At 34.2% G+C, this 27,348-nt stretch overlaps 3 protein-coding genes across 13 annotated transcripts in view; 2 read left to right on the top strand and 1 right to left on the bottom strand.

Moving 5' to 3' along the window:
- Positions 1-17,115, top strand: part of LOC105216042 (uncharacterized) — a 47,240-nt gene extending 30,125 nt beyond the window's left edge. For 7 of the 11 annotated variants that reach the window (XM_011190314.3, XM_011190313.3, XM_054234634.1 and 4 more), the window contains one exon: positions 16,125-17,115. In XM_011190314.3, coding sequence (XP_011188616.1) covers positions 16,125-16,600 — 476 coding nt within the window. In that variant the 3' untranslated portion in view covers positions 16,601-17,115. Of the gene's footprint in view, positions 1-917; positions 1,160-1,225; positions 1,329-8,559; positions 9,102-10,823; positions 11,621-11,670; positions 12,651-12,725; positions 12,778-16,124 lie in introns of those variants that run through there. The other 4 variants (XM_011190309.3, XM_011190315.3, XM_011190310.3 and 1 more) reach the window with 4 other exon arrangements.
- Positions 17,116-18,567: 1,452 nt separating this feature from the next.
- On the top strand, positions 18,568-19,763 carry LOC105216040 (copper chaperone for superoxide dismutase). Its single transcript, XM_011190303.3, has 3 exons — positions 18,568-18,725; positions 18,786-19,420; positions 19,481-19,763. Exons 1-3 carry the CDS (start codon positions 18,711-18,713, stop codon positions 19,614-19,616), a joined length of 786 nt encoding a protein of 261 aa, XP_011188605.1. The 5' UTR covers positions 18,568-18,710; the 3' UTR covers positions 19,617-19,763.
- LOC105216041 (uncharacterized) lies at positions 19,703-21,533 on the bottom strand. Its single transcript, XM_011190305.3, has 9 exons — positions 21,376-21,533; positions 21,227-21,313; positions 21,059-21,168; positions 20,899-20,993; positions 20,707-20,835; positions 20,494-20,642; positions 20,291-20,435; positions 19,972-20,222; positions 19,703-19,906 (listed from the first exon to the last, which is right to left on the bottom strand). The coding sequence occupies exons 1-9, from the start codon at positions 21,415-21,417 to the stop codon at positions 19,757-19,759; spliced, it is 1,158 nt and encodes a 385-aa protein (XP_011188607.1). The 5' UTR covers positions 21,418-21,533; the 3' UTR covers positions 19,703-19,756.
- Between the last annotated feature and the right edge of the window lie 5,815 nt (positions 21,534-27,348).

Genomic DNA, 27,348 nt, shown 5'->3' with positions numbered 1-27,348 from the left:
TCCTGGCTGAGCCCCCAATTTGTAGTCTTCTTAGTGCTGCTGGTCCCCTTTATTCCTGGAAATTAGACTGCATTTTCCTCTTTGTTGCGTTTTTAAAACAAAACAATACTTTTAACAATAAAATAGGAATTTAACTTTATTCAGCAAATGATAAAAAGTGAAGAGTTGAAAAATACAATAAAAACAACTTATTTAAAATGAAACTGTCCACGCGCACGAAGTGATAGGTATCACGTCACCGTCCAGAATGAATTCGTAGAACATACTCGAACGCAAGCGCAGCGTTCTGACGCTTCGTTCAGTTTCGTCTTTTTTTCGTTCGGTCAGTGTTGTAGGTCGCATTTTCGTTAAACTATCTTTTCTCATATTTCTATATTTCGTTCGGCTTAGTGTTGTAGGTCGTATTTTCGTTAAAGTAAAGTTATTAGTTATTATTAATGTATCTGTTCTCAAAGTCTTATTCCTACATGTATGTGTATGTATACTTAATCCGAATGTTCAACTCTCACCAACTAAGCGCCTTATTGCCTCACAGGTTTATTACAACTCCTTCGCATACACCCCCATGCACCGTACGCCAATCTTATCAGTTTAAACACACAACTAGTAAGAATTGATAAGACCTAGTCGCTCAGATTTACGTCGTCGGCGTCGTCTTCCTGCCTTAACGTTGTGAACTACGCGGCCTTCAGGCTTCATTGTGTGTGTGTGCTTGTACACAGACTTATCAATTGGCTAACAAGCGATATTCGGCGTGTGCACCTGAAAAAACGTTTTCATTCGGAAATCTCAATCAGTGCGGATAAAAAATACTACGGGCGGGTTAAAAATATTAACGATAGGCATTATAATGCACGCAAGGCCACAATAAATACTACAAAGCGAAAAAGTATTTATTTGTATATTTTCACACTTCAACTCCAAGTGTTTGCACATATCGCACGCGCATCGACAAGACATACTTGTAAATATTCAATCGAAAAGTTATAAGTATTAAATATAAGCACGAAAAGAGAAACACGTTTTTCGAAAGTAAAAAAGTTTTTGATTCCAATACTCGTATTATTGCCCGCCAACGAAAATGGATATATTTCTGGCTTACATCTTCACATTTTTCCTCATATTCATCATCATGCCAATTACATACTATATTCTACGGGTAACTCACTTTTTGTACTTACTTACTTACGACTAAATATATATTAATCATTTCTAAATTGATCAGTTCGTACTGTGGCTCGTATTGGATTATTGTGGCTGCGACAAGTCATACAGTGAAAATCGACGTGACCAACAAGGTCGACGGGTAACATTCGGTCATATATATGGTATGTTGTTTCTGAGTTTGTTTTTTTTTTTAAGCAAGACAATTAAAATTTTTGAGTATGGTGTTATTCTAAAACAAATTATATATTCGATATAAAAAAATCGCAAGATCCTTGATCCTCGCAAGATTCGCGAAAAAAAATTGAACAATTGTCGAAAATAAAAATAATAATCATTAGACAGTAATTAATGCTTTCACAATATATGTATGTTCCATAAATATAATGAGTGTTCGAACAAATGTAATGTAAAAGTATAAAATGTGCAATTCAAGAGCGTGTAGTTTAAAAAATGGACTAAAAGTTACCTCACAATGGACGAATGGCTATAAAGGATTTTAGGTAAATGTTTCAAAACCGAAAACACTGTTTAGTATTTCAGTAATAGGTACTTAGCCCAGAAAAGATAAATACATATATTCAATTCAGAAGTGGCCCATTTTCTTCACCCATCTAAAAAAAAGACGAGAATTAAGCCTCCCTAGCTACGATTAACTACGCATTCGATTCATTCTCTGCCGGAGTTTGGAGCCACTACATTGTCATAGTGTAACAGTTCTTTTTTCTTCGCCAAATCTGAAAGTTTTTTCTGCAAATCGGTGTATAATTGGTCCACTGATTAACTATATTATTAACACCTTATTATCCCAGAAAAATGTGGTAATAGCTTTTACGTCCGACAGACAATAATTGCCTTCTTCGAAGCAAGTTAGCGGGATAAAATCCACTGTTTCAACTATTCCTTGGTTTCTGAGGTGCACCAGTGGATCCATGTACCGCATCAAACACTGTGTGAACCGCTTCAAAGCGATTATTGTCTCAAATAACTTTTATGAAACTTTTGTAATTCTAATTATTGTGAAATACTTTTAGATCCACTTTTGCCTACAAATAGAACAAATGTCTCTCAATTCGACATTCTCTATATTTAACCGTATTGAAGGTTAGCCAATAAGTATGTTAAGAACTATCGACACCGACTTTATACTACAAATTAAATGATTAAAATAATACTGATATTTGCGTCATGTTAAAAATAATATTGTCACCAAGAAGAGACTGCAATTTGGTTCTTCTAATTTGACATTTAATTAGAGCCAGTGCATATACCAATGACTCACAGAGTGAACTCAAAATGCACTCTACTAACTCCATTATAATGACTGTCAAACTAATGTAGTTCAAGATTAGTTGTTTGTACAGCTGCAGTTATTTCGATAAAATCTATATACGTAAGTATATCAATAGTCTTTGCTGAAACTAGACGGTTTTCATATCTAGTATTTCAAGCCGAAAATTCAAATTTAAAATAACACTTTTAAGACGTACTATGTCATAAATTCACTCGACCGGGTTTAAGAAACGGAATTTAAAAAAAATAACCTTTAAATGTAGTAAAATTACAACGACATCAATTAAAATATAACATTGGCGTTTTTTAATATGTTACAAATCATAAGTCAGTTGGTATTGATTTAAGTTATGTTAATATTTTAAATCGAACAAGTTATTGTCACAATGAATTCCAAGCTTTTAAGCAAAATTTTTACAGTTAGTTGCCAGTAAAAATTGCTCTGCCAACTTTAACGGTATCTTACATTGCGATTGACAATTTATTTGCGTAGACTAGAAAACACAGATAACAGCCCGCAGTTTATATTATTGACAAGTATTGTCATTAAATTACTTAATTTCTGTCCATTAAAGTTGTTTAATATTGTTAATAAAAAAACACCTGACATAATTATTTACCGTGAACTAATACGAAGGCAGAGTTTATGTACAATTCTAACGATTATAAATTTGAACATCAATAGATTTTGTAAAACCTTAAAAAATATTTCATTACTAGCTGTTACCCTGTGCGCTTCGCCACACCTAAATCGATTAAAACTCTTAAGGGTTTTTACTTTGTGTTTTATTTATTGTTGTAAAATTGTTACTTATTTATAAAACATATTGGTATACAACATTTTTGATTTTTCCACCTGGCGCGTAAATGAATAAGCACCTTGGTGTTCCCACTCTCGAGCATGCGACGAATAATTGGCCGTGGGAGAAACACGGTTCTTCCCAATTGACGCCGCACACTTGAAACGTTTGCCCTTGCGATTTGTTGATGGTCATCGCAAAGGCAAAATGTACTGGGAACTGCAAGCGCTTAAATTCAAACGGCATGTCCGTGGAATCATGGGAATGCGTGGTAAGAGTACAACTTCACCTGCTGCCTTGTGCCATTACACAAAGTTGGTGGCTTCAGATTTCGTAGAAGTATAATGGGTGAGCCGACTTTCAGGACTAAACGATGCGGTGGCAGACCGGGGGGATCCAAAGAATTCAAGAATTCAGTTGGATAATTGACTACTTCATCTTGATTCAAAACGCTCAATCGATGTATATGTTGTAGCTTCTCCTGGCAGTTTTTCTTGAATGGCAAAACTTATTTCGTTGACGTGTACATTTTTCGATGCCAATATTGCGTGTTCACTTAAATAATCGTGGCGTTGATAGTGTTGAAAAATATTCGGAAATACACTTTCAATCAATTCTTCTTTCGATTGCAAAAGTGTACAAAAGTTGTTCGGCAATGTGATCAAATCGGTATCATCGATTGGTATTTTGCCTTAGCCAATGTCCAACAACTGCTTCGAAAACGCCGCTGCGGATCGATCGATTTGCAATTGGACTCGCATGTTGACGGTAAGAGTCAGCCTTTGAACATGTCTCCACAAAACTGACGATTTTAAACATGCGTCGGCAGGAGTTGATCGAGGAATGACTGGCAAAGTTTGCCGAAAATCGACGGATAATAAGTCTAATGCTCCGCCAAAAAGTTGTTGCTTTTGGCGTAAATCTTGCATTGTTCTATTGAATGCTTCTAATGACTTTTTGTTAGCCATTGGGCACTCATCCCATAGAACTATTCCAGCTCCTCGCAAAACTTTTGCCATTCAATGACTTGGATGTTCAACGGTAATTTCAATATGCTAAATGTGCTGTTCGACCGCTATCAAGTAGAGTAGCAGCGATGCCTGACGAAGCAATTGCCAGCGCAATTTTCTGCTGTGACCGTACAGTAGCAAGAATCAAAGAGATAAGAAACGTTTTCCCTGTACCACCGGGCGCATCCAGAAAGTAGAATCCACTTGCGTTATTGTCAACCGCTCGTATAATCTTATCATAAGCATTTTTCTGCTGAATATTCAATTTGGTAATGTTAGCTTGTATGAAAGCACGCAATTCATTGCAATCGTATTGTTGTTCACGTTGAAGCTCATGGTCAAGCATATCAATCGCTGAACGATTGGGCGTAGTTATGCCAAGTTGCGCTAATGCCTTATTCGCAATTGTAAGGCACAGATCTTCAACCAATATCAAAGCATCATGATACATTTGTAATGTATATAGAAAGTCTGCGTCCGATGCTCGATTACGCGACCAAAATTAATAAGTCCTCGGTCATGCAGTCTTTGTACTTATTCCACAGTTCTTGCGGATTTGATGGAAGGCTTGTAGATATTATTATGGCGAATAGTACGCGTATTTGTATGAAGTGCGGTGTCCCAATGCATATCAACTTCTAACAAATGCAATCGCTGACATGCTTCACGATACGTCGCACACAACTGACCGTCAACAGTTTTCAAATCATCAAATGATCTTGGTCCGCGCACGTTGACTAATAGCAGACGCAAATAGAAACATTCGGCGTTGTTCGGATGGACGGTGTAAATGCGTCCCATGGCATCGGTTTTACGGACATTTGGATAACCGTCAACACGCTCCCCTTGCTTTCGTCGTTGAAATGTTTGATGATGGATTCCAAGTGAAATATTGTGGTATTTCGGAATATAGCAATGTTCTTGCAAATTCATCGTTTTCACACAACTCGAAAAAGGTAGGGCGTTGCCCATTAATGAGATGAACTGTCAAATGAAGGCATTTGACAGGACTGCCAATAGTGCGGCAAAACATTATTTCATGAGAATTTGTATAAGCGGGATGTATCATTTTTTTTTTTTTTTTTTTTGCAAAACGTGCACAAAACGTGATACACACATTAAATTTCTTATGTGCACCCTCCAAACAGACCCCAATCACCTCTGAAAATTTCATTGAAATCGGGCAAGCCGTCTAGGAGGAGTATACGAACAGGAAGTTTTGCCACTTAATTTTATATATATAGATAGAAGATTACCCTATCAAACGAAGTAAATATTAATAAAAAAAACATGTTCATAAATAATTTCAAAGATCAATTTCGGAAAATCAAAAATGGCGATTTACGACTCCGTTGCCTGCCATAGTAGTAGATGGCCATTCGTAATATATGTTTTGGTATGGAATACTTTTAGGGTTTCTGCCTTGTGGGGATGAAAAATATATTATGTATAAGTTAAAAATGTATTCTAAATTAAAAATCAATTTAAGAAACAAAAAATAAAAAAAGGTGCGTGGAGTCCCTACGTGCGGAAGCAGTTATACTTCTTAGTGATATTCCAAGAAATGCATATCATTTTGTATGAAAGAAAACTAGCGAGAATATGGTGGAGTCACCAACACTTTCTTAAATTCTCATTTTATAAATTTATTATGCACATTTTATAAAGCAAAGTCCAAATCAATTATCATTTTTGGGTTCTGACGGATTGATATCTATGATATTTACAATTGTATTATGATAACTAAAACACGATATGTAATGTCTTACATCTATTTTATCTATATTTCTCGCGTATACCGCATCAATAGTCGTACCTCCTTTTGTCGTAGGATTATTTCTTCCATTGATCTTTATTTTTTGTTTGAATCATTTGAATCACTATTCACTGTATACTAATACTACAAATAGTACGTCAATATTATATAGAACACGAATTAATTAGTAAATAAACACTGTCTACAGAAATGATTCTGTGAAATCTTAACTTTTCAACGGCCAACGCAGAGTATTTCAACCAAAAGTCACACAAAATAGTTGAGAATTCGCAGAATTGAAACAGAAACGAAAGAAAAATAATGCGCAAGCGTACAATCGTACATATGCGTACACATGCGAATATGTCACCAACCAAAAACTTAAACATTGTTCTACAAAAACAAGAATTGCTCAAATAGCAAAAGCATGACAAGTGCTTTAAGTTCTCTGCTTTACTCTCATTCACTCTATATCTCTCTCTCGCGTTAATTGTTCAACGCTATTCCCTCTCCACTGAAGCGTTAAACAATTATCGCAACCTTTTTCGAAGTCGTATAAGAAGTATAACTTCAAAAGGCTTACATATATCAACCGCTGGTGATTACTATTGACAAGTTTGACATCTACATATTTTAATATAAATCGATGAACTAGCCAATAATAATTTAATTGACTCAGAGTATAAGATTACTATCGCGTATAGTGAATCATGTCATCTCTATAGATCGACTTATTAACTTAATAAACTAGAATGGAAAAAGATCGAAATGAGTCTTTAATTAAGCATCGTCTTTATCTAATATTTCTCGAAACATCAAACAATAATAAAATGATGTAATGTGATGCAAAGGGACACACGCTTTTAGACTAGACTGCATTAAACATGCGGATGTATATGCATTTACAATCACTTACAACTTTTCATATTTACTCATAAGCAATTAAATAATATTTTATTCTAAATAAGCATTTTTATGAGTAGAGCGCACTCGTGACGAATACTTATGTACGTCGTCATGAATTTTTATTCACTAGTTTCATAAACAATAACCACTGACGTTATAACAATTGTACATTTTCATATACAATATATTATATGTATGTGTGTATGGATGTGAACTATGTAGATTTTGAGTAGATAATTCATGTACTTTGCAACGGCTATTCAAGATTTAGTGAAATAGATTTATGGCATCTTAAAATCATAGTAAGACTCACTAAGCCACTACTACAAAAATAAGTTTTAAACAGCCTACACAGCTGGCGTTTTAACTCTACCAGTGATGTTACAAAACCGACATAGGTCCAAGTAATGTCCTTTTGCGTTATTTACTGTTTTTGCAGTTCCATATTAATTTCACCCTCTGTTGGCTTTAAAATATTTCTCCGTATGGTAGGTATCTGTAGATAACAGATTTTTACAAAATTACTCACTTTGTCTCAATTTCTTTTTCTGAGGAGAACATTTATAATAAATGAGATTAACTTTTAGATTCAAAAAAGGAGTTGAAAAACTAATAATAAAAAAATCAAAATTGACTTGTATCCATTTCAACTGAATGCGTAAATGTTAATGGTCTTGAGGTAGTAAAAATTGAACCTTCATTTGAAATAGGAACTGTGTTCGAGACCCATTTTAGTTGCATTAGAGAAAAATAAAGGACCTACTCAACACAATTAAGTTAAATATGAGCTAGCATCGAGTTCTGAAGTGGGCACAAAGATTTCACTATGTTCAGCCCGTTGTGATTTTTTTTAAATTTGCGATTTAGGGGAACTCACTATGCACCGAATGAGAAAGAAGAAGTCATTCAAACTGAGGCTAATAAAACGTTTATGGAACTTATATTTACTCAAAAGTTACTCTATTAACTCAAAAGAGATAAATAGAGTTAGACGGTTCAAAACTTCCATTTTGTTGTTCATATTTGTTAATAGTTTGTGAAGCTATGCTAAATTGTAAATACATACGTTTCCAAAATTTTAAATGAAAATTACCACTTGTTCCCCGAGTTGATTTCAAATGAAAATTGCGACAACCAGAATGTTTGTGTGCTAAATCTGGTATAAAATATGTATTTTAACAGTTTCAATGGTATGAACTACCCTGTAATTAGATACGTATTTATCTCATACCCGAATTCTACGTCTAACACCATCTCACATAATCGTCAAACTGTAGCTGAACTTCCAACATCTCAATGCTTATCAATTTCATTCACACCTCTTCTCCTCAGATGTTTATTATGCAGTAGTTAATGTTGGCCACCGATATATTGCTTTGTCATTTTTGCGTTTTGAAATAAACTTTAGAGTGGCTAAAAACAAAAATATGTTTATACTCGTATATAACTGGTAGGGTGGTATACTATTTTGCAGAGCAGAAATCAGTTAAATTTCTGTTTTGATATTAATCTTCTTCTATAATATACATGGATATAACTAGGACTCAGTAAGGAACTTTTTGGAAGATAATATTTTAATCTTTCATTTCTACGAATCTCCCGTTGAAGATACTTAATCGTCATCTAAAACGTTTTTCACCCTAATATGCTCAAACCTAATGTCTCAGTAAGCATTCATTACTTGCTGCACCCCGCTGGAATTAGCCGCCATTAAACGACATTTAACAGATAACACACTGCCAAAGTAATTTAGCTGGTATTCATAACACACTACATGGTTATTCTTCAAGTTCACCTGTTCAAGCATAATACAATAATTTTTCTTGTTCCCGAAGAAAAAGTGCAAGTAATCTTGCTTTCTCAGACTCTTATCGTTAAATATAATAAGTGAAACGAACATCAAATTTGGCACGAGCTTATTTAGTATTAATATTGTGTGGAGAATATCTCATAAGCAGCCGATTAAAGAATTGTAAAAAGTTTGCGGTATTTTGTAATCAACAAACATGAGTGGCTTTTTCCTGTTGATTATTTCGGGTTTAGCCTTTTGCATTGGCTGTGTTGCTATCGCTGCTTGTATGCAAATGACCTCTTGGGTTGACAAGCGGTACGAACGTCAGATGCGACGAGCAGATATTCGGTTTAGGCAGAGGCAGACGGATCGTTGCACCGGTATGTTGCTGTAATGAAATTTGCTTAATTCTTAAGGTTTAGTGTGATTTGTGTACTCCATACATTACTCATCAATTCGTTGTTGTTTATGGTTTATTATGTTCCAATCAATGCCCAAAGCTTCAATAACAATCCATAGAACGGAGCGTCAAGTGCCTCGATTAACTAAATTTTCGGTCATCCAAATTCATTTTGGAGTTCATCGTCTTCGGTGCTCCTATGACCTGTATGAAATTGATGAAACCACTCATCGATGGTTGCATGGCCTGCCGAAACTCAGAAAATAAGCATTTCCTCAACATCCGAAATTGGGTTCTGTGCCTCTAAAAATGTATTGCGAAAATAATACACGTGCCTTTTGAAGATTAGGTTAGGTCAATAGGATCTAATTGATCCTTTGCATAGAAATGAACCTTTGTATTATGTAAATGTTTTGGCCCATTTCATAAATTAAAGCCTTGTTTCGTGAGCGCCATTTTCTAATTTATTTATTTCGGGAAGAATGATTTTCTATGATGTTTGTTTATAGTTATAACAAGTAGGGAAGGGCTAAGTACGGATGTAACCGAACATTTTATACTCTCGCAATTTATTGAAGAAATTTTATTTACATAACACACAAATTTACCCATAAATTCGGCATAAAGTTTTATAGAATAACGAAAATCGTCATATATATAATGTGAGGACTGAGTTAATTCCTGAACCGAGTTCATTCATTTTCACCAGCAAGTGTACATATCCCAGACTATACGCTCACTTAATTTTGCTAAGATATCTCACAAATTAACCAATACATATATGCGGAATAAAGCCCACCATATTTTTGAAAAAGCTATAATTAGGTATATGGGAGCTAGGAGATGTTATGACCCGATTTTAATAATTTTTGGAACAGAACACTATTAGAAGAAAACAATTTCCTCTGAATTACATTAAATTATCTATTATTTCTATATTATCGGTTAAAATTTACCCTTAGGCGCTGAGTTCAACATGTCCGATATCTGGAGCCTTGAAAAGTTGTAGTCCGTTTTCGACAATTGTTTCACAAATGAAGCCAGAGATGATATACAGTATTTGTGTAAAGTTTTATTCTGCTATCTTCATTGGTTCCTTATGTATGTATATACCATAAAGTGAAGGAATAAGATAGAATTCAAAATTGAGTTATAAGGAAAGTAGTCGTGGTTGTGAATCGATTTCGCCAATTTGCCCCTTCGTAGTGCGATCCTTTATTCCAAATTTTACTGTTTTAACTTCATTTATGGCTTAGTTATTACACTTTCTGTTTTTAGTTTTCGCCATTTTGTGGGCGTGGCAATGGTCCGATTTTACCCAACCCTCTCACGGTCCCAAGGAACATGTGCTCCAAGCTTCATTAAGATATCTCAATTTTTACTCAAGTTATAGCTTGCACGGACAGACGGACGGACAGACATCCGAATTTCAACTCCACTCGTCATCCTGATCATTTATATCTATAACCTCATATCTAACTCTTTTATTTCTTGGTGACACAAACAACCGTTATATGAACAAAACTATTATACTCTCTTAACAACTTTTGTTGCGAGAGTATAACAATAGATGATATGGTTGTATATATTGCTAACTCGTTGAACAAAAATATAAAATACCCACGAAGCTCAGCCAAATTGTTTAACGAAACCAAATATATGTTCGTTTTGTGAAGAAACAACTTAATTACTTATCATACAATGTCAAGGTTATTTATTAAGTTTGAGATTCGATCGCAGTATTACAAGTCCATCAATGCCATTAAGTGTGTACGAAAGTATGAGGAGCACAGCACTTCCTGTCTCTGTTTACCAAACAAATCACACATTCAAACTCTTGACTAAATCAACGGCATGTAGTTCAAAGAGTGCGGAAAATATTTAATCTTATCAGTGAATAGGCAAAACAAGTTCGGTTGAGTCTATGGATATGATTATCATTTCGGTACTTGTGGAACAAATGATAAAAGCGCGCACAGTTCACTTCAAGTTGTGCAAAATAGTGCGAGTGTAGTGAAAAGTATGAAAGCTATAATGTGTGGTAGTTGTTAATGGATTTTATTACAACAAATCAAAAAAAATTTCGAGCTGTCGCATAAGTTGCTGACCAGTGCTTCGTGACTGTCGGCGCATTGTAGATTGACTCCAATGCGAGCGTTGTGATGAAAAGATATTTCACCAGTGATTTGTGCATTAATATATAATTCGGGGACGGTTCGCATCTCCATTGAGCTTTATTTTGTTTAAATACCCACAAAGCATGTAGTGGAGCCAAAAAGGTTCTCGCGAGTGAGGGTGTGCAGAAAATGAATCTTTTGGCTTTACTAGTACTCATATTTATCATTGCATTCGTTGTATTGCCAATTTTTTGTTATTATACACGAATCGAAAGCAAATCGTTGGCGAGATTATGTCCGCAAGGATATAGAAATTGTAATCGTAATCGCCATCGGCAGCGGGGCACGTGGCAACAAGCAGGCGTGCGACGTGTTTTTAATGGTGTGTTCTTCTCTTCTCATACAATACATGGTTTCAATTCGTTTCCGACTATTCAGAGATTTTCGGAATTATAAATTGTTTAAAAAAGAGTAATGCATATGTATAGGACAAGGACTCTCAATCCTAAGAAAGTTTAAGAAATATTTAAGGCATGCGTTTTAATCCTGAGAGTGGTGATCTAAACATGTTTGAAATACAGTTGAAATACTTCCCCAACTCGATGCATTCGCAAATATGGGAACGATAAGCTGAACAACTTTTACAACTTCGTTAGATTAACAATTGATTCTGATAGAGTTGCCATCAAACAAAATCGATTAACAAAGTAGATTTTCAAGGTCACGTCACCCGAATAGATACGTACTTTATGTGCAAGAATGAATACTGCACGACATGCACATTTTCGACTCTGTTAACTCGGACCGTCTCGGTTTAAGGAGCAAAAAAGTTTCAAAGAGTCAACGTTTGGCAAAAATATATTAAAAGCAATTTAGTATTACAAAAAGTAATAAAGTATTGCAGTCGTTACATAAAATATGCATTTATAGGTAATAGTTTCGTGTTCATTGGCAAGTTAAAGTGATTTTAGCACCTGATTGACATTCATAAAATGCTCATAAATTAAATAATCTTATCATCAGTATATGGGCAATATCGCACTTGAGTGCCTGAATACCTGCCTATAAACAGGGCATAAACCATACAAGAAAGGTGCACAATTCATTCAATATTTACTAATTTTTCACTGTGAAAGCGCTTATCAAACAACATTTTAATTATCAAATATTTCAAATTGCCTTACGTGCGGCATAGTTATCGCATTTAGCAGCGAACGTGAAGAGTTTTTATTTATTTTTGATCGGATTTCAGTAGTTTCCTTCAATTGCTTCATCAATAAGCACAGTTAAGTGTCGCTGAGTTGTGTAAATTTCAAATTAATTAAAATAATTAACTATTAAATTTCAAGATGAATTACGTTATTTACTTTGTTATTATTATCATAATAATTCTGCTCTATCAATTTCTCGTGGTTTGTAAAAAACATTAAGAATATATTTGAAACTTAATTTTTTTCAAATAATAAATATGTTTTTCTATTGTGAAGGTAACTCTACGCATGTTTGCCGCAATGCGTATACAAAATCGTCTCGAACGTGGTATGCAAATTCTCTATGTTTTATGAAAATAGCTTTTAACGTATTTAATGTTTTTTTGTGCTGTTGATGTGGTTATCAAAAATTACTGTATAGTGTGAGGGTGTAATCAGTATTTTGTATTTTGCTCTGTTGTATCATAATCAGAATACAACGCAATCTGAAGGAACTCTAAAATCATTCGAGAAAAGTGTTTTACTAAACTATTAGTGATTTAAAAGCGCACAAATTCGAACTGAAATGAACAGTCGCAACATTATTTTTATAATGTTCCAAAATTTTGCAAAAAGAGTATAATAACCGGGAACCGATACCATGTCTGTTGAAAACTACTAAAAGAGCGTTAAATTAATAACGAAAAACGGCAGAAACACTAAATTTTATAGAAGAGATGGCGTGGTGTCGCCCAATTTTTGGTCTATTTATGGCCATACATTTTCAAGTCCCCTGATATCTAACATGAAGAACTCGGTGCCTAAAGATAATTTTTTACCTAAAATACTATCTCAGATAATTAGTTATTTAGAGGAGTTTTCTTTCTTCTAGTTGTGTGTCTCTGTACCAAAAATGGATGAAATGGGGTCATTTCATTCCTGTAGTCGCTTATAAGTTTCGCAAAAATATGGCTTTATTTATATTTAGATATTTTAGTAAAATTAAGTGAGCGTATTGTCTTAGATGTAAAGTACCATTGTGGTGAAAATTTGTGAAATCAGTCCAAGGATTACCTCAGACTCCATTCGACATTCTAATGGACTTTATGTCGAATATATGGGTTAAATTGTGTTATCTCAATTAAATAAATAAATTATGAGAGTATAAAATATTCGGTTACATTCGAACTTAGCACTTCCTTTCTCGTTTCTATTAGAAATTGTTTAATTTCACATCACATAAGTATTCAAAATTATAAACCTTAGATAATTTAATATTTTCGAGCCGGACACTAAAAAAAATTGTTGCGGAAATCGAAATTTGAAATGCATTCATAAAAATAAGTTTTTTGGACTATCATGGTAGTGGCAATGAAATGTTGTGAGAGTGAATGAGAGTAAATGGTATCGGCCTGATAAATGATATTGGTGGGGTCGAAAAATACGAAAAAATTTTTATGTCACATTTTCAAAATGTATACTTTTAAGAATATCCTCCAAAAATTTCAGAGCCATTGGAGTTATAGAACCAAAGGTTGGACTCTAAGGCAACAAACGAAATGAAACTTTGAAAACTGCCTTAACGGTTAGCATGATTTCTCGAAAGCCATTTTACCGATTGTTATGAAATTTTCTGGTGTTATTTTTATTAACAATGACTAGTTCGTGAATGAAGAGAATTTGATTTGGAGAAAAATTACATGTTTTTGGTTGAAAACCTAAGTTTTGAGAATATCAAAAATCGACATTTTTGGAAAAGTGTACACAATTTTCGTTTACAATTTTTTTAAACAAAACCATTCGTTCACGAACGAAAGAATACTACAAACTAATAGTTTTTTGTTCGTTCATGTATTTGAGGTAAGCTGATTTGTCGTGCTCACCGCAAGCGTGTGTAAAAGCGAGCAAAATATATACTACTTGACATTATGAAAATCGTTTGGAAATATATAAAATAAAATACCAAAAAAAAATTGGTATATAACCCCTTAAGCCTGTATAGTTTTCCAATTTATGGTTTCATAGAAAATTTTGGACAACGTTCACAAAACATTTCCGTCCGAGTTTTTCCTGATCATTCAGTTATTCTTCAAAGCCTTTATCCTTCATCAGTTTCCGTATTTGTGAACTTACAAATATTCCATCTTTCATTTTTGCATCGCTGACTTATTTTCTTAAAGAAGGACACTTTATACTGTTTCATAACCGAAACAAATATTTCCGAATAATTTCGTGAACCAATGTACGGTGTGTTATTCCAGAATTTAAATTTATGAGGAACCTCGAACTACGTGTGTATTGTATATGTCAGATTCCGTATTTGCAATTAATCCGCTTTAGGGAAATGATAGAAGATTAAGATAAATGATGAACCGGAAATTCGCTTTTACTTCTTTTGTACAGTTATGTATCAGACAACAACCTCCCGTGGTTCTTCTTGCCTTTCGAAACAACCATATTATTGTCACTTGAGATATCCCATATTTATACTCTCGCAACCTGTTGCACAGAGTATAATAGTTTTGTTCACATAACGGTTGTTTGTGTCACCAAGAAATATAAGAGTTAGATATGGGGTTATATATACATAAATGATCAGGATGACGAGTGGATTTGAAATCCGGATGTCCGTCTGTCCAAGCGATAACTTGAGTAAAAATTAAGATATCTTAATGAAACTTGGAACACATGTTCCTTGGCACCCAGGAGGAGGCTGCTTTCAAAAATGGGCAAAATCGGTCCACTGCCACGCCCACAAAATGGCGGAAACCGAAAACCTATACAGTGTCAGAACTAAGCCATAAATAAAGTTATGAAAATGAAATTTGGAACATAGGATCCCATTAGGGAGGGACACATTTGGATGTAATTTTTTTGGGGACGTGGGCGTGGTCCCGCCCTCAAATTGGTTTTTTGTACATATCTCGGAAACCAATAGAGCTATATAAACCAAACTTTCTGCAGTCGTTTTGTTTAGCCACTTTTTAGTACAGTCCAAAAATGAAAGAAATCGGATAATAACCACGCCCACCTCCCATACAAAGGTTAGGTTGAAAATTACTAAAAGTGTGTTAACTCACTAACGAAAAACGGCAGAAACACTAAATTTTACATAAAAAATGGCAGATGGAAGCTCGCCCACTTATGGGTCAAAAACCATATCTCAGGAACTACTCGACCGATTTCAATGAAACTTGGTTTCCTTACATCCCAATGATATGTTGTGAAAATAGGCCAAATCACTTCACAACCACGCCTACTTCCAATATACCAGAACTTTGAAGTGGATCTGAATCGTTTACATTACAATATATAAAGTAAGTACTAGTGAAGATATCGGTGCAGAACTTTGCACAAATACTATGTTTATAGTGTGGCAGCCCCATTCTAAAAATCACCGAAATCGGACCCATTTTTAAGGCCCCATATATCGAACACGAGGACCTCGGTGCTTCTAGTCTAATATTATGGTTTCCAACTTTCAATGGACTTTATACAATATATATGACGAATATGTGGGTCAAATTGTGTATTACATAATATAAACAAAGTCAAATAAATAAATTGCATAAAATGTTCGTTTACACCCGAACTTAGCCCTTCCTTACTTGTTTTGTTTACTTTTAAATTGTTCTTAATATTATGCTTATTCTTGAGACTTTGATTTATTTATAAATTCACCGTCTTTCTTTCTAGATCGCCAAGGCAACATCTTCACAATCGCCAATGAGAGCTCCAGCAATCCGTTACCACATCGTTGTACAGATTTCTTCTATGTTGAACCGAGCTCCGAGGATGCGGCCCGCATTCGAGCCCAACTGGAGAAGGATGAAAAGGATTTACCCACCTACGAAGAGGTAATGGCTATGAGCGCGGCTCAGGCGGCGGCCGGCACTTTATCGCCACCGCCTACTACCGCCTCGTCAACCACCATTGCCATTACGGATGCGACAGTTCCGCCTTACTCGGAAATCGATCGGAATACGACGCGCGCTGCGCCACTAACCTTGGAAAGTGGCGCAACTGCGTGGCCAATAGGAAACGAAACAGCGCCATCTCACGGTGCAGGAGCAGCATCCACATCACGTGCGGCCGCTGCCGCCGCTACAAGTGCACCAGCTACAACTACAGTGGTGACCATCGCCAATTCGGTATCCAATACGAGCGTGTGATACACTCCACTGCATTCAACAGGCATCTGGCATACGGATGTATACTGTATTGGTCTTCATATGTATGGCTATATAGTGTTTTGCGGTGCTACAAACGAAACATTATATTAACTATTACATGCTAGTGATTTCATTAAGATTACGCATTTAAATGTATTTCATATGTACATACACACATACCGACATATTAGTGAGTGTTATGTTATTTTCGGTGCCGCTAGGGTTATGCCCTGCCCTGCACTATTTATCTAGTTTCTATTTTGTGTAAATTAATCTTTATTTCATAAGAAAACTTATTATAAAAAGTGTGCGTAATTAAATTAGCTTTACAACAAACATAAAACCGTAAATAATTGTTATTTATAGAGAGTGCAAGAGAACGAGTACTCTTCTACATTTAAATCGAACACAGGTGATCTTTTATTGTAAATAAATAATCTAAATAAAATTTTAGCATAAGTGATTGTAAATCGAAAGCTTTAAAAATATATGTAACTTAACAATTAATCAAAATATTCGGGGAATTGTTATTTTTTTGTTTTGAATTTAATTTAGCTTATTTGGTTGAGTGAAAAGAGGTTAATGAATGAAGCAAGCCAACGATCATTTATCCAGGAATCCCGTCAGACATTTCTGTTTATGTTTCAACTGTTTGCTTAAGCCCGAGTCAACAAAACTATCTTCAATTCTTGTGTAAAAAAGTAAACGAGTGTTAGAAAAAACGAGTAAGTAAGGACTAAGTTCGGGTCTAGCCGAACATTTTATACTCTCGCAATAGTTTTATTATGAGAACACACAATTCGACCCATATATTCAACATAAAGTCCATTAGAATAATGAAAAAATATATTTATAATATCTGAATTCCTGGACCGCTTTCAACTATTTTTGCTACGAAGCTACATTATATCAAAGATTTTACTTTCACTTAATTTGACAAAGATATCTCACATATCATAACATATATTATAAGTCCACCAGAAGTATATGGGGCTATAGGAAGTAGACATGATTTTGCTCATTTTTGGCACAGAGGCACACTATTAGAACGAGCACATCTCCTTTGATGATTATGCGATTAGGCTCATTTTCAAAATATACAATTGGTATATCAAGAAAGAAAGAAAAATCGAATTTCGTAGAAATTGGTCAAGTAGTTCCTGAGGACCCATTCACCCATTTCATCCATTTTCATACTGAATAATGAAGTGATAAAAGTAAATGCCTCCAGCAGGTTTGGTTGATATGGCTTTAGTAGTTTATGAGCTACAGTGGAACTTCCATAACTCGAACTTCTATAAGTCGAAGATCGCCATAACTCGAACTGTTGAATTGACAATAGCGTTTAGAAATCAAATTTCATACAAATTTCCTTCCTTAACTCGAATTTCTATAAGTCGAAGTTCTCCATAACTCGAACTCTTAAATTGGCAATAGAAGTCAAATTCCATACAAATTTGGTTCCATAAGTCGAACTTTTCCACCATTGCATAATACAAAATTTAATATTTTACTATCAGGAAATTATTTTAACAAACATTTTTTAACAAAAAATATGTTATTACACTTATAGATTTCATAAATCGTGTAACAAAGGCATGAGATACAGACTTCAAGAGACAAACAATTCCAAAGTGCAAAGGCTACGCTACAAAACAATAACCGGATGTGTATATTTCTAACGAATATCGTGATTGACTCGTAAAATATGTGCAATAAATAATTGACATATGTATTTAGTTAGCCCGCCGCCCTCCAACCGTGACTTATACCTCGCGAACAACACAAGATATAATTTTTTTTATTCTTTAAAAAGTGTATATTTTGGGCTAATTAACATGAAACAGATCTCAAATCTTAGCGTCCAGTAACTAAAATCTCCCCGTCAAACCAAATATCTTTGTTCTACACGCTTAATATTTCAATTTTATTTTTTAACAAAAAATTATAGCTGGCAATGTCGCTGCGCTGGCAATAAACGTCAAGAAGTGAATCAACAGCTGTTGAACTTCTACCCTTATCATTTATTCGGCATTTTAACACAAATCAGAAATTTCTAGCACGTATCTTCATTTAAGTAAATTGCATATCATTCCTGGCAACTGAAGAAATGGGCGATATTAAAGTAAGCCTCAAGAAACCGCTATTATACTTCTACAAACTACATCATATTTCCAATTGATAGGTTGAATTTTCGGTACAAATGCGAGGTGAGCATTGTGCTGAAAAGGTGCGAAATGTACTTCAGAATACCAGTAAAGTACACATTGATGCGGCAGAAGGACGAGTCACAATAGAAACAAATGAACCTTGGTACATTTTAAAGGATAAAATCGAGAGCACTGGACGAAAGGCTGTATTGGTTGGTTTCGGCGGACAGTCGGCGGTTGCAATTATAAATACTACCGGCAGTGACGTTGACCGCACACCAATACAAGGAATTTTGCGTTTTTGTGCGTTAACCAAGGATACTGCAGGCGTGGTGGTGGATGGTGTTGTAGATGGCTTGGCACCTGGATTACATGGTTTGCATGTGCACGAGTCAGGCGACGTATCAAGTGGTTGTGCTTCCATCGGCGAACACTACAATCCACGCGGTTCACCACACGGCAGTCCGGATAGTGCACCAGATGCTCGTCATGCTGGCGATTTGGGTAACATACGTGCTGATGAAAATGGACGAGCCACATTTCGTTTTGTTGATCCTGTATTAGCAGTTTGGGATATCATTGGGCGCTCAGTGGCGATAACAGCGAATGCAGACGACATGGGAAGAGGTGGAAACGAACAGAGTCACATTGATGGCAATGCTGGTGAACGGTAATGTTTTGCTATTGGCATTGGTTTCTTAACACTAACTAAAAATTTGATACTTTATAGCATTGCTTGCGGTATAATCGCACGCTCAGCAGGAATTATGGAGAATTTCAAAAAAATTTGTGCTTGCGATGGCGTTACGCTATGGGATGAAAGAAATAAACCTATAGCAGGTGGAGATCGTGCACAGAAATTATAAAATAAGGAATTGGGTAGTGTTAAGCACATAGATATATCTACATAATAAGTAATACGCTTGAAGTGTAATAATAATAATGCTGTGAATTTGTTTGTTGAAGTAATACGTACTTGCATTTGAAAAAGTAAATTTATTTAATTTCAATCATCAATGACTATGCTCTCTTCGTGTTCATTACCCTGTTTGGCCTTTGACTTTATCTTAGCCAACTGCATTTTACATTTGCTCTTGTAACTTTGTACTAGTTTGCCACAATGTATAGGTGGCGATATCGAGAAAGTAGCATGAATCTAAAAATTATTTTGAACATTCAACACTACATAGTCAAAAATAATTTCAATACAACTTAAATTACCTCTAAATAATCCTCTAATGATTCATAAGGTATACACTGTTCCAAAAGATCTATTATAGCCTTGAATTCCTCCACTTTTAAAACGAATTTCATGTCAGCAACATTTCGTTTATACCAGTCAGCATATGCAGTAATATTCTTATCAATGTCCATCGTTGTTGCAGTTGCAGCTCGAACGGATAGTAACAAATGAAGCATATACTCGCGTTTTGGAAGTGCTGATATTTGAGTTAGACGTGTTTTGAGATATTCTGTGAATATACATGCATCAAAATTTTGAAATTATTGTTTTTCAATTTCTATGTAAAAAGTAACTAACTTCGTATGAATGCGCCATTTTCGTCACTACATTTACTTGTGAGTGTCTGTAGTAGAATTAAATAGAACTTCCACTGATTAAAGTGTTCCAGAGAAGACAGCTTAAAAAGATAGGAAATCGCTTCCTGCTCTGAATGCTTAAGTAACTGGAATTTCACGACTTTAACTAAAAATGTTTTTTGATGAAATTTCAAAGATACAAACTTTTTCATATAATTCTTTAGTGAATTGAATTTCATCTACGCCTTCATTGATCCAGTTTGAAAAATTACCAAAAGCTTTTTTCGCATTGCTTTTATGTAAATCTAAAGCAATACGAATGTGCCGCTGCATCAAATTGAGTATAAAATCCGCTAAAAAAATAAGAATATAAAGTTTTTCACTGTAAAAGTACATAAGGCTATGAAAAACACCTACGGGGCATATTTTTCGTAATACCATTAATGTATGTCAAATCATTTATTTTCGGATTCTGTATTAAATCTGTATACAGTCTGGAAAGACACTCATCAAGAGCGTCATTTAAGCTAATTGCATTGCTGCTATCTAAAAAGTAGAAGGAAAATGAATATATTTCAATATACATATGTACACATTATAAATAATTACCATAATACGCCACAGTGTACAGCTCTTTCAGTAATTCAAATTCTGCTTCGAGAAAATCATTTAGTATCAATTGTATTTCTTCATCGTTCTCCAGACTGCAAAATATACAAATATTTAATTAATTTGCAATGCATACCCTAACAATAGTACTACTACCAACCTCAATATGTAATTACTTGCGGTGAGTATATTAGACGATTGTAGTATAGCCAAAACTCGCAAACTTCCTATATTCCATGGTAGTTTACAAAAATATCTTGCAACCAGTAACTAAAAGAAAAATGTAATTATAATTTGTATAATTACTTTATGGTAAATCTATTTTTACCTGTTCCAGTGGTTTTAAACTTTCTAACAACATTTGTAATTCAAACCTATCGAAGAGCACGGGTCTGCTACATCTCTCCTCTATGGCCTATACATTTTGTGCCAATAATTTACAAATACAATTAAGTGTTTAAATTTATAATAGTATACCTGAAATACAACCCGTAAACTCGCATTTACTTCATAATCCATTTCAAATTTTTGCTTATAACACTAATAAGTAATATTTTTCACATTTCAATTGAACAAATTCGTGAGCGCTCTTTTTGATTTGAAGTGGCGCCAAATAAAACAGCTGTTGTTGTTTAGGTCTGTTCGGGTACAGCTATGATTTTAGTAATAATTTTCATATGTAAAATAACGATACGGAAATAACAATAAAAATTTAAAAATAATTTAACAGTCATATACTTATATTATGAAATACATTAACCAAAAATAGTTTAAAAAAATATTAACATTAAAGATTAACTAAAAAGTTTTGAACATTTTGAGCATGCCGTGGTGCCTGTTTTTAAACGGAAGTTCCGGTTAACTAGACTGTTGTGGGAACTGAACTATTCTATAGTATTGATATTGTATAAATATTGATTATACATTCCAAGCAAAATATTTTCATTTTACTCGTTAACAATGTATACTACAACTAGAAGAATTGTTATGATATTGAAGACAACTTCAAATACTTACTTACTTACTTATCAATACATATGCATACCATAAAGCAATGCGCAAGTGATCTAGTTATGAAGATTCATACAACGATATTGAATAAACGCAAATGCAACAATGAAATGCAGATAACTCAGCTGCCGATAAGCACGATTGCTAAATTAATACACAAACACACATATACATATAAGAATGTATGTAAAATATGTACAGTAGGGTAGACCTGCCAGCAGTTTTTGCCAATACATGTTGCACAAACAATAATGCCCTTAATATAAAATCACATTTATTCAAATTACATTTTTTATTAATATATTAGACAATAAACCAAAGATCATAAGTATCCGATTTTATTATGACAATTTTTAGAAATTTTATAAATGTTTCTTTGGGACCGCGCTCGCACCCTAATGTAAATGAGTAAAAATCGCACTTGATTTAACTTTTCTTTTAATTCAGCTTGAATCATAAATATATAAGCCCATTAGCGTTGCAACCGCAGTAAAGTAATGATACTCGAACGAATACCGCGTTGTGAAGAAATAAAATATTTTAAACGTTCCTATTAATTCTCGCGATTTTGTGAAATTAAACTGAAAAAACTCAATATTTTTATTAATAATATTATAATATTTAAATTATTATCTTAAATGAATTTCTTAATAAACAGAAATAATTTAGCGCATGCCAATCTATGATCTGCACATAAACAAAAAATACAAGTCGCCGATAGTGACACAAAAACAATAAAGCAGCTTTTAGTTTATACGTGTACTTACATATATGTACATATGTATATGAAGATAATTTCAGTGAGAATAGTGTGAAAAAGTGAGCAAGTCTTCACACTTCTTAAAGTGATAGAAATAATTGCAAATTGATAAATTGTGAACATAATGTATTTATAATCTGCTATGTACTTCCCCATGATACATTGACATTGTATATTTATATATATACACATACTTTGTACATATGCATATATGTATATGTAACTTTAAAGAAGTGTATGCTAAATGATATTACAATAAATATTATTTTTTTACAATTACTTCATAGTAAACAACAGCTAACAATAACAATAAAAAAAGATACACAATTTAGCAAATAATTTGTATAAACATGGAAGATCTCAATATTTGTATTGTCTCATTAGTTATAATAGTATTCTTACTATTCATCATACGGGTAAGTACTATGCACTACATACATACAATTATTTAAATTTTAACGCGCTATTAACCAATACTGGTCGAAAATGTTGACAGTATATACAGTTGTTTTACTTTTCGATTTTTATTAATTTCGAGAATGCTATAGTTCGCACTCCTCCATGCAATGACATAAACCTAGACTTTCATAGAAATTGTAAACAAAACCTTTCATTCATGACGTCATAAACTAACCTTATTTTCCCTCAAATGTTCTCCAAAAAAGTAGCGGGACTAAACTGTCGTAATCTGAAATATTTATACTCTCGCAACAAAAGTATTGTTCACATAACGGTTGTTTGTAAGTCATAAAACTAAACGAGTTAGATATAGGCATATATATATCAAAATGATCAGGGCGACGAGACGTGCAACGGATAACTTTAGTAAAATTAATGGAAAATGGCCGTGGCATCGCCCACTTATGGGTCAAAAACCATATTTCTGGAACTACTCGAGAGATTTCAATGAAATTCGGTATATAATATTTTCGTGACACCCTGATGACACGTGTGGAAAATGGATGAAATCGGTTCACAACCACGACAACTTCCCATATACATAACTCAATTTTGAAGTCCTTCTGATTCCTTCACTTTATACGGTATACATAAGGAACCAATGAAGATAGCGAAATAAAACTTTACACAAATACTGTATATTATCCGTGGCATCACTTGTGAACAAATTGTCGAAATCGGACTATAACTTTTCAATGCCCCGGTTATCGAATATGAAGAACTCAGTACCTTATGGTAATTTTTCACCGAAAATATCGGTAAATCTCTCAGATATCTCTATTTTATTCAGAGGGAATCGTTTTCCTTTATATTAACCTTTATATTTACTTTATGCCGAATATGTGGGTCAAATTATGTGTGATCTTAATAAAAATATAGCAATAAATTGCGAATTTACAAAATGTTCGGTTGCACCCGAACTTAGCCTTTCCCTACTCGTTTTTCTTGAAAATACATAGTTACAAATCACTAGACATATGGAAATATGTTCTGCATTGTTATCAACATTTATTTTTGCCTTAAGTAGGAAAGCCCATGAAAAGGCCTAAAAAAATATATATATTTTTTTAATATTTTTAAATGTAATTTATTTAACCTTTCTAGAGTACAAAAGTATTTTTTTTTCAAAATGGTCGCTCAGTATAATTTTTTGTTTTCTGCCTTCGACGCGAGGTCTCAAACTGCTTTATTTTTCACTCACGCACCATTGATCTGAAACAAAAAATTAAACTGTTTTCTTAGTATTGGTCTACAACTTTGCTTCCGCCGTTTTCCAATAGATGTCTCTAGGGTCAAGCACTGGTCGATTAAATCGATCTTTTTTTATATATATAATGTGTCAACATTAACCCAACAAAATATTTGTAGAGATCTTTTTGCATCTCAAATTTATTCTCAACTGAAAACGTCACTTTTTGAGCCGAGTTCTTTTCTTTTTTAATTCCAAGAAAAGTGCGGCTGAGGCTCATCGACATTTGTAACCGTTTTTATAAAAAAAAACTTAAATTTACCAAAAAAACGGCGGAAGCAAAGTTGTAGACCTATATAAAATCCAATATAAGCTAATCCTTTGTAAAAAAATCAGAATTAAGGGTTATCCTTCCGATAGTATTATAGAGAAAGGCTTTACCAGGCACCGTAGTCCTTAGACTTTACAGGCAGTGACTATATCTTTTCCTAAATTAAAAAAAGGGTTATCTAAAAACACGAAAACAATTGTACTAAAATGAGGAGGTCAAGATGAGAACAAACATCTATTTTGAAGGCCTCAAAGTTTCACACTAAGGACTAAAAACTTTTATTATAGGACAAAGGCTTTTGATGCAGTGCTATCTGACGAAAAACTTGTATTGTTGCCTTTGTCAAGATTCGTCTTTAATATTATTAAGTCAACGTGGTTAATATTTGGAAATAAATGGAACATATTATCAGCTCTACATTTTAAACGAATATCAATTGAAAATGAAGATATCAAAGCATTTTAAGATGACAGGCTATATAGATAAAGGTTATGTTCGCTTTAATGAATACGACTGCGCACATATCGAAATACCACTGTGATATGCATATAATGAATAATAATTAAAATCAGCCTACTTACATATGTACGTATATATAACATCTGTACTCGCTGATATGACTTGTTCAATTCTTTAACCATTTATAAGAATTTTTTTTGTTTGCAGATACTGTCCTTATCAATTCGAAATATAATTTTATTGCGGCAACTGCAGTATGAAGGTATGTGTCTATTTTTATTTAAAAATATTAAAGGAAATCTCTCATTTGTTTACGCACATCATCATTTATGAAGTAGAACATAAACGGGTTGGAGAACTGTTTAACTTGGTTTGAAAAGGTGAACGCCGTCGGCTGAGATTCTGCTTGACATTTCGTCATGATATGGTATTTCAAACAGTCCATTGATATTAAGCAAATAATGCTGGTTGTGGTTGAATTTCATGCGAGAGGTCATTCACACTAGGAGTTTGTTTATGTGTACTTTTGAAAAGATTTGTGTTGTTTTAACGAGCGCTAGACGAATATCTGTGAAGTGAGTCTAAGCATACTCGACGTCTTCAGGTCAAAGAGTTTAACTGGTTGATGCGACCGTGTATCTGCAAGGAAAAATGATATTTCAATATTTTGGTGAGAATTTAAGACTTTTAAGTTCTCCTATTAATCGAGATGTTCCTAAGGGTAATTTACTTCTTTTCACATATAAAATTGTCGGTCAGTTCATCGACTAAATCTCATCACCTTAAAGTGTTGTCGGTTCCCCCGTTCCAAAGCTATTAGTCCTTATTTTTTATTATTCTAGGTTGTTATATACTCTAGCTGGAGGAGAAAATTCCAGAATACATAAAGAACTTATTGTGACACCGATTACCGGTTCAAAATTCCGAGGAGGTTAAACTCCAACTTTCAGTGGATTAATCCTCCAATCAGACCTATTCTATGGAAGGCAAAATATATTGCAGACTCGGTTAAATCGTTATATAATTGACTTTACTAAATTTATTCTTTGTATTTACGATTAAACACAGAGAATTTCCACAGAACAAAGGCCCATTGTGATACCACTGGGACAGAGATCCCTCACACTATCGAGTCATCTTTGAAACACCCTGTGGTCTAGGTAAAGTGAAAAAGTTCACACAATTTGACATGAGCAACTTCGCCCACATCATCGATAAAACCGATTTGCGATTCTTTTCCTATGCAGAGCTTTACATCCGCATAGAAGGTGTGTTTCCCCTAATTGAAACCGCCACATCATCTGCGTAGGCCACAACATTGTTCATTGTTCAACTGTTCATTGTTAAGATCCATAGAAGTGGGGATAGCACGACTTCTTGAGGTGTGCCCCTATGGACTGATCTCCAACATATCTAACAAATGATTTCCGTTTATCTTCCAATTTATTTGGTTTAACGCATTATGATCAGTCCAAATACTAAAGGAGTTTTGATTTGATTTATCGGAACTATCAGAAGAGCCAAGTCCATCCCTTCGGCACCTGCAATAGCATAAACCTTATTATTAATGGAGGTACAAAACAATACTGTGTTTGATCTTTGATAAAACGGTTTCAAATTCTTGGAATCCTAATGGTGATTTCCTAAATTTAACGTGTGCGCAAAACACAGAATGTGGCATCTTTTTTCATAGGAAAAGGTTGCTGCTTTTATCATATTGGTAGCATTATCAGTAACAGACGCTAATATTTTAGTTTCATTAACATCCCAATCTTTACATGTCTACAAAATTTGCTCGCTTATAAATTGAGATGTATGCCTTTGAGCTAGTTCAATAGTTAAAGAATTGATTAGATTAAAAAAACATCGTTGTTTCGTACATCACTATCGTGTGACTTCTTCAATCTATAGCTGGAATCTCGAGCTGCAGAGCAAAATAGAGAAATTGTAAGGATAAGGAAGCGAAGCGTATGGGTTTGGTAGTGAACTAGGACAATATGATATATCTACTGTCATCAAACAAACAGTCGGCGCATTCGCGTCTTGGCTCCCACGTCACGGTTGATAGTCATAACTTTGAAGTTGTGGATAATTTCGCCTATCTTGTAACCAGCATTAACACCACCATTAGTCTTGCCAACAGGTGTTACTTTGGGCTGGGTAGACAACTGAAAAGTAAAGTCCTCTCTCAACGAACTGAAACTGAACTGTACAAGTCCCTCATTACTCCCGTCCTGCTTT

Source organism: Zeugodacus cucurbitae, chromosome 6, assembly GCF_028554725.1.
Source record: "Zeugodacus cucurbitae isolate PBARC_wt_2022May chromosome 6, idZeuCucr1.2, whole genome shotgun sequence".
NCBI classification, from domain to species: Eukaryota; Metazoa; Arthropoda; class Insecta; order Diptera; family Tephritidae; genus Zeugodacus; species Zeugodacus cucurbitae.
Note: the sequence above shows the minus strand (reverse complement) of the source record. Positions and strands in the feature narration are given on the sequence as shown.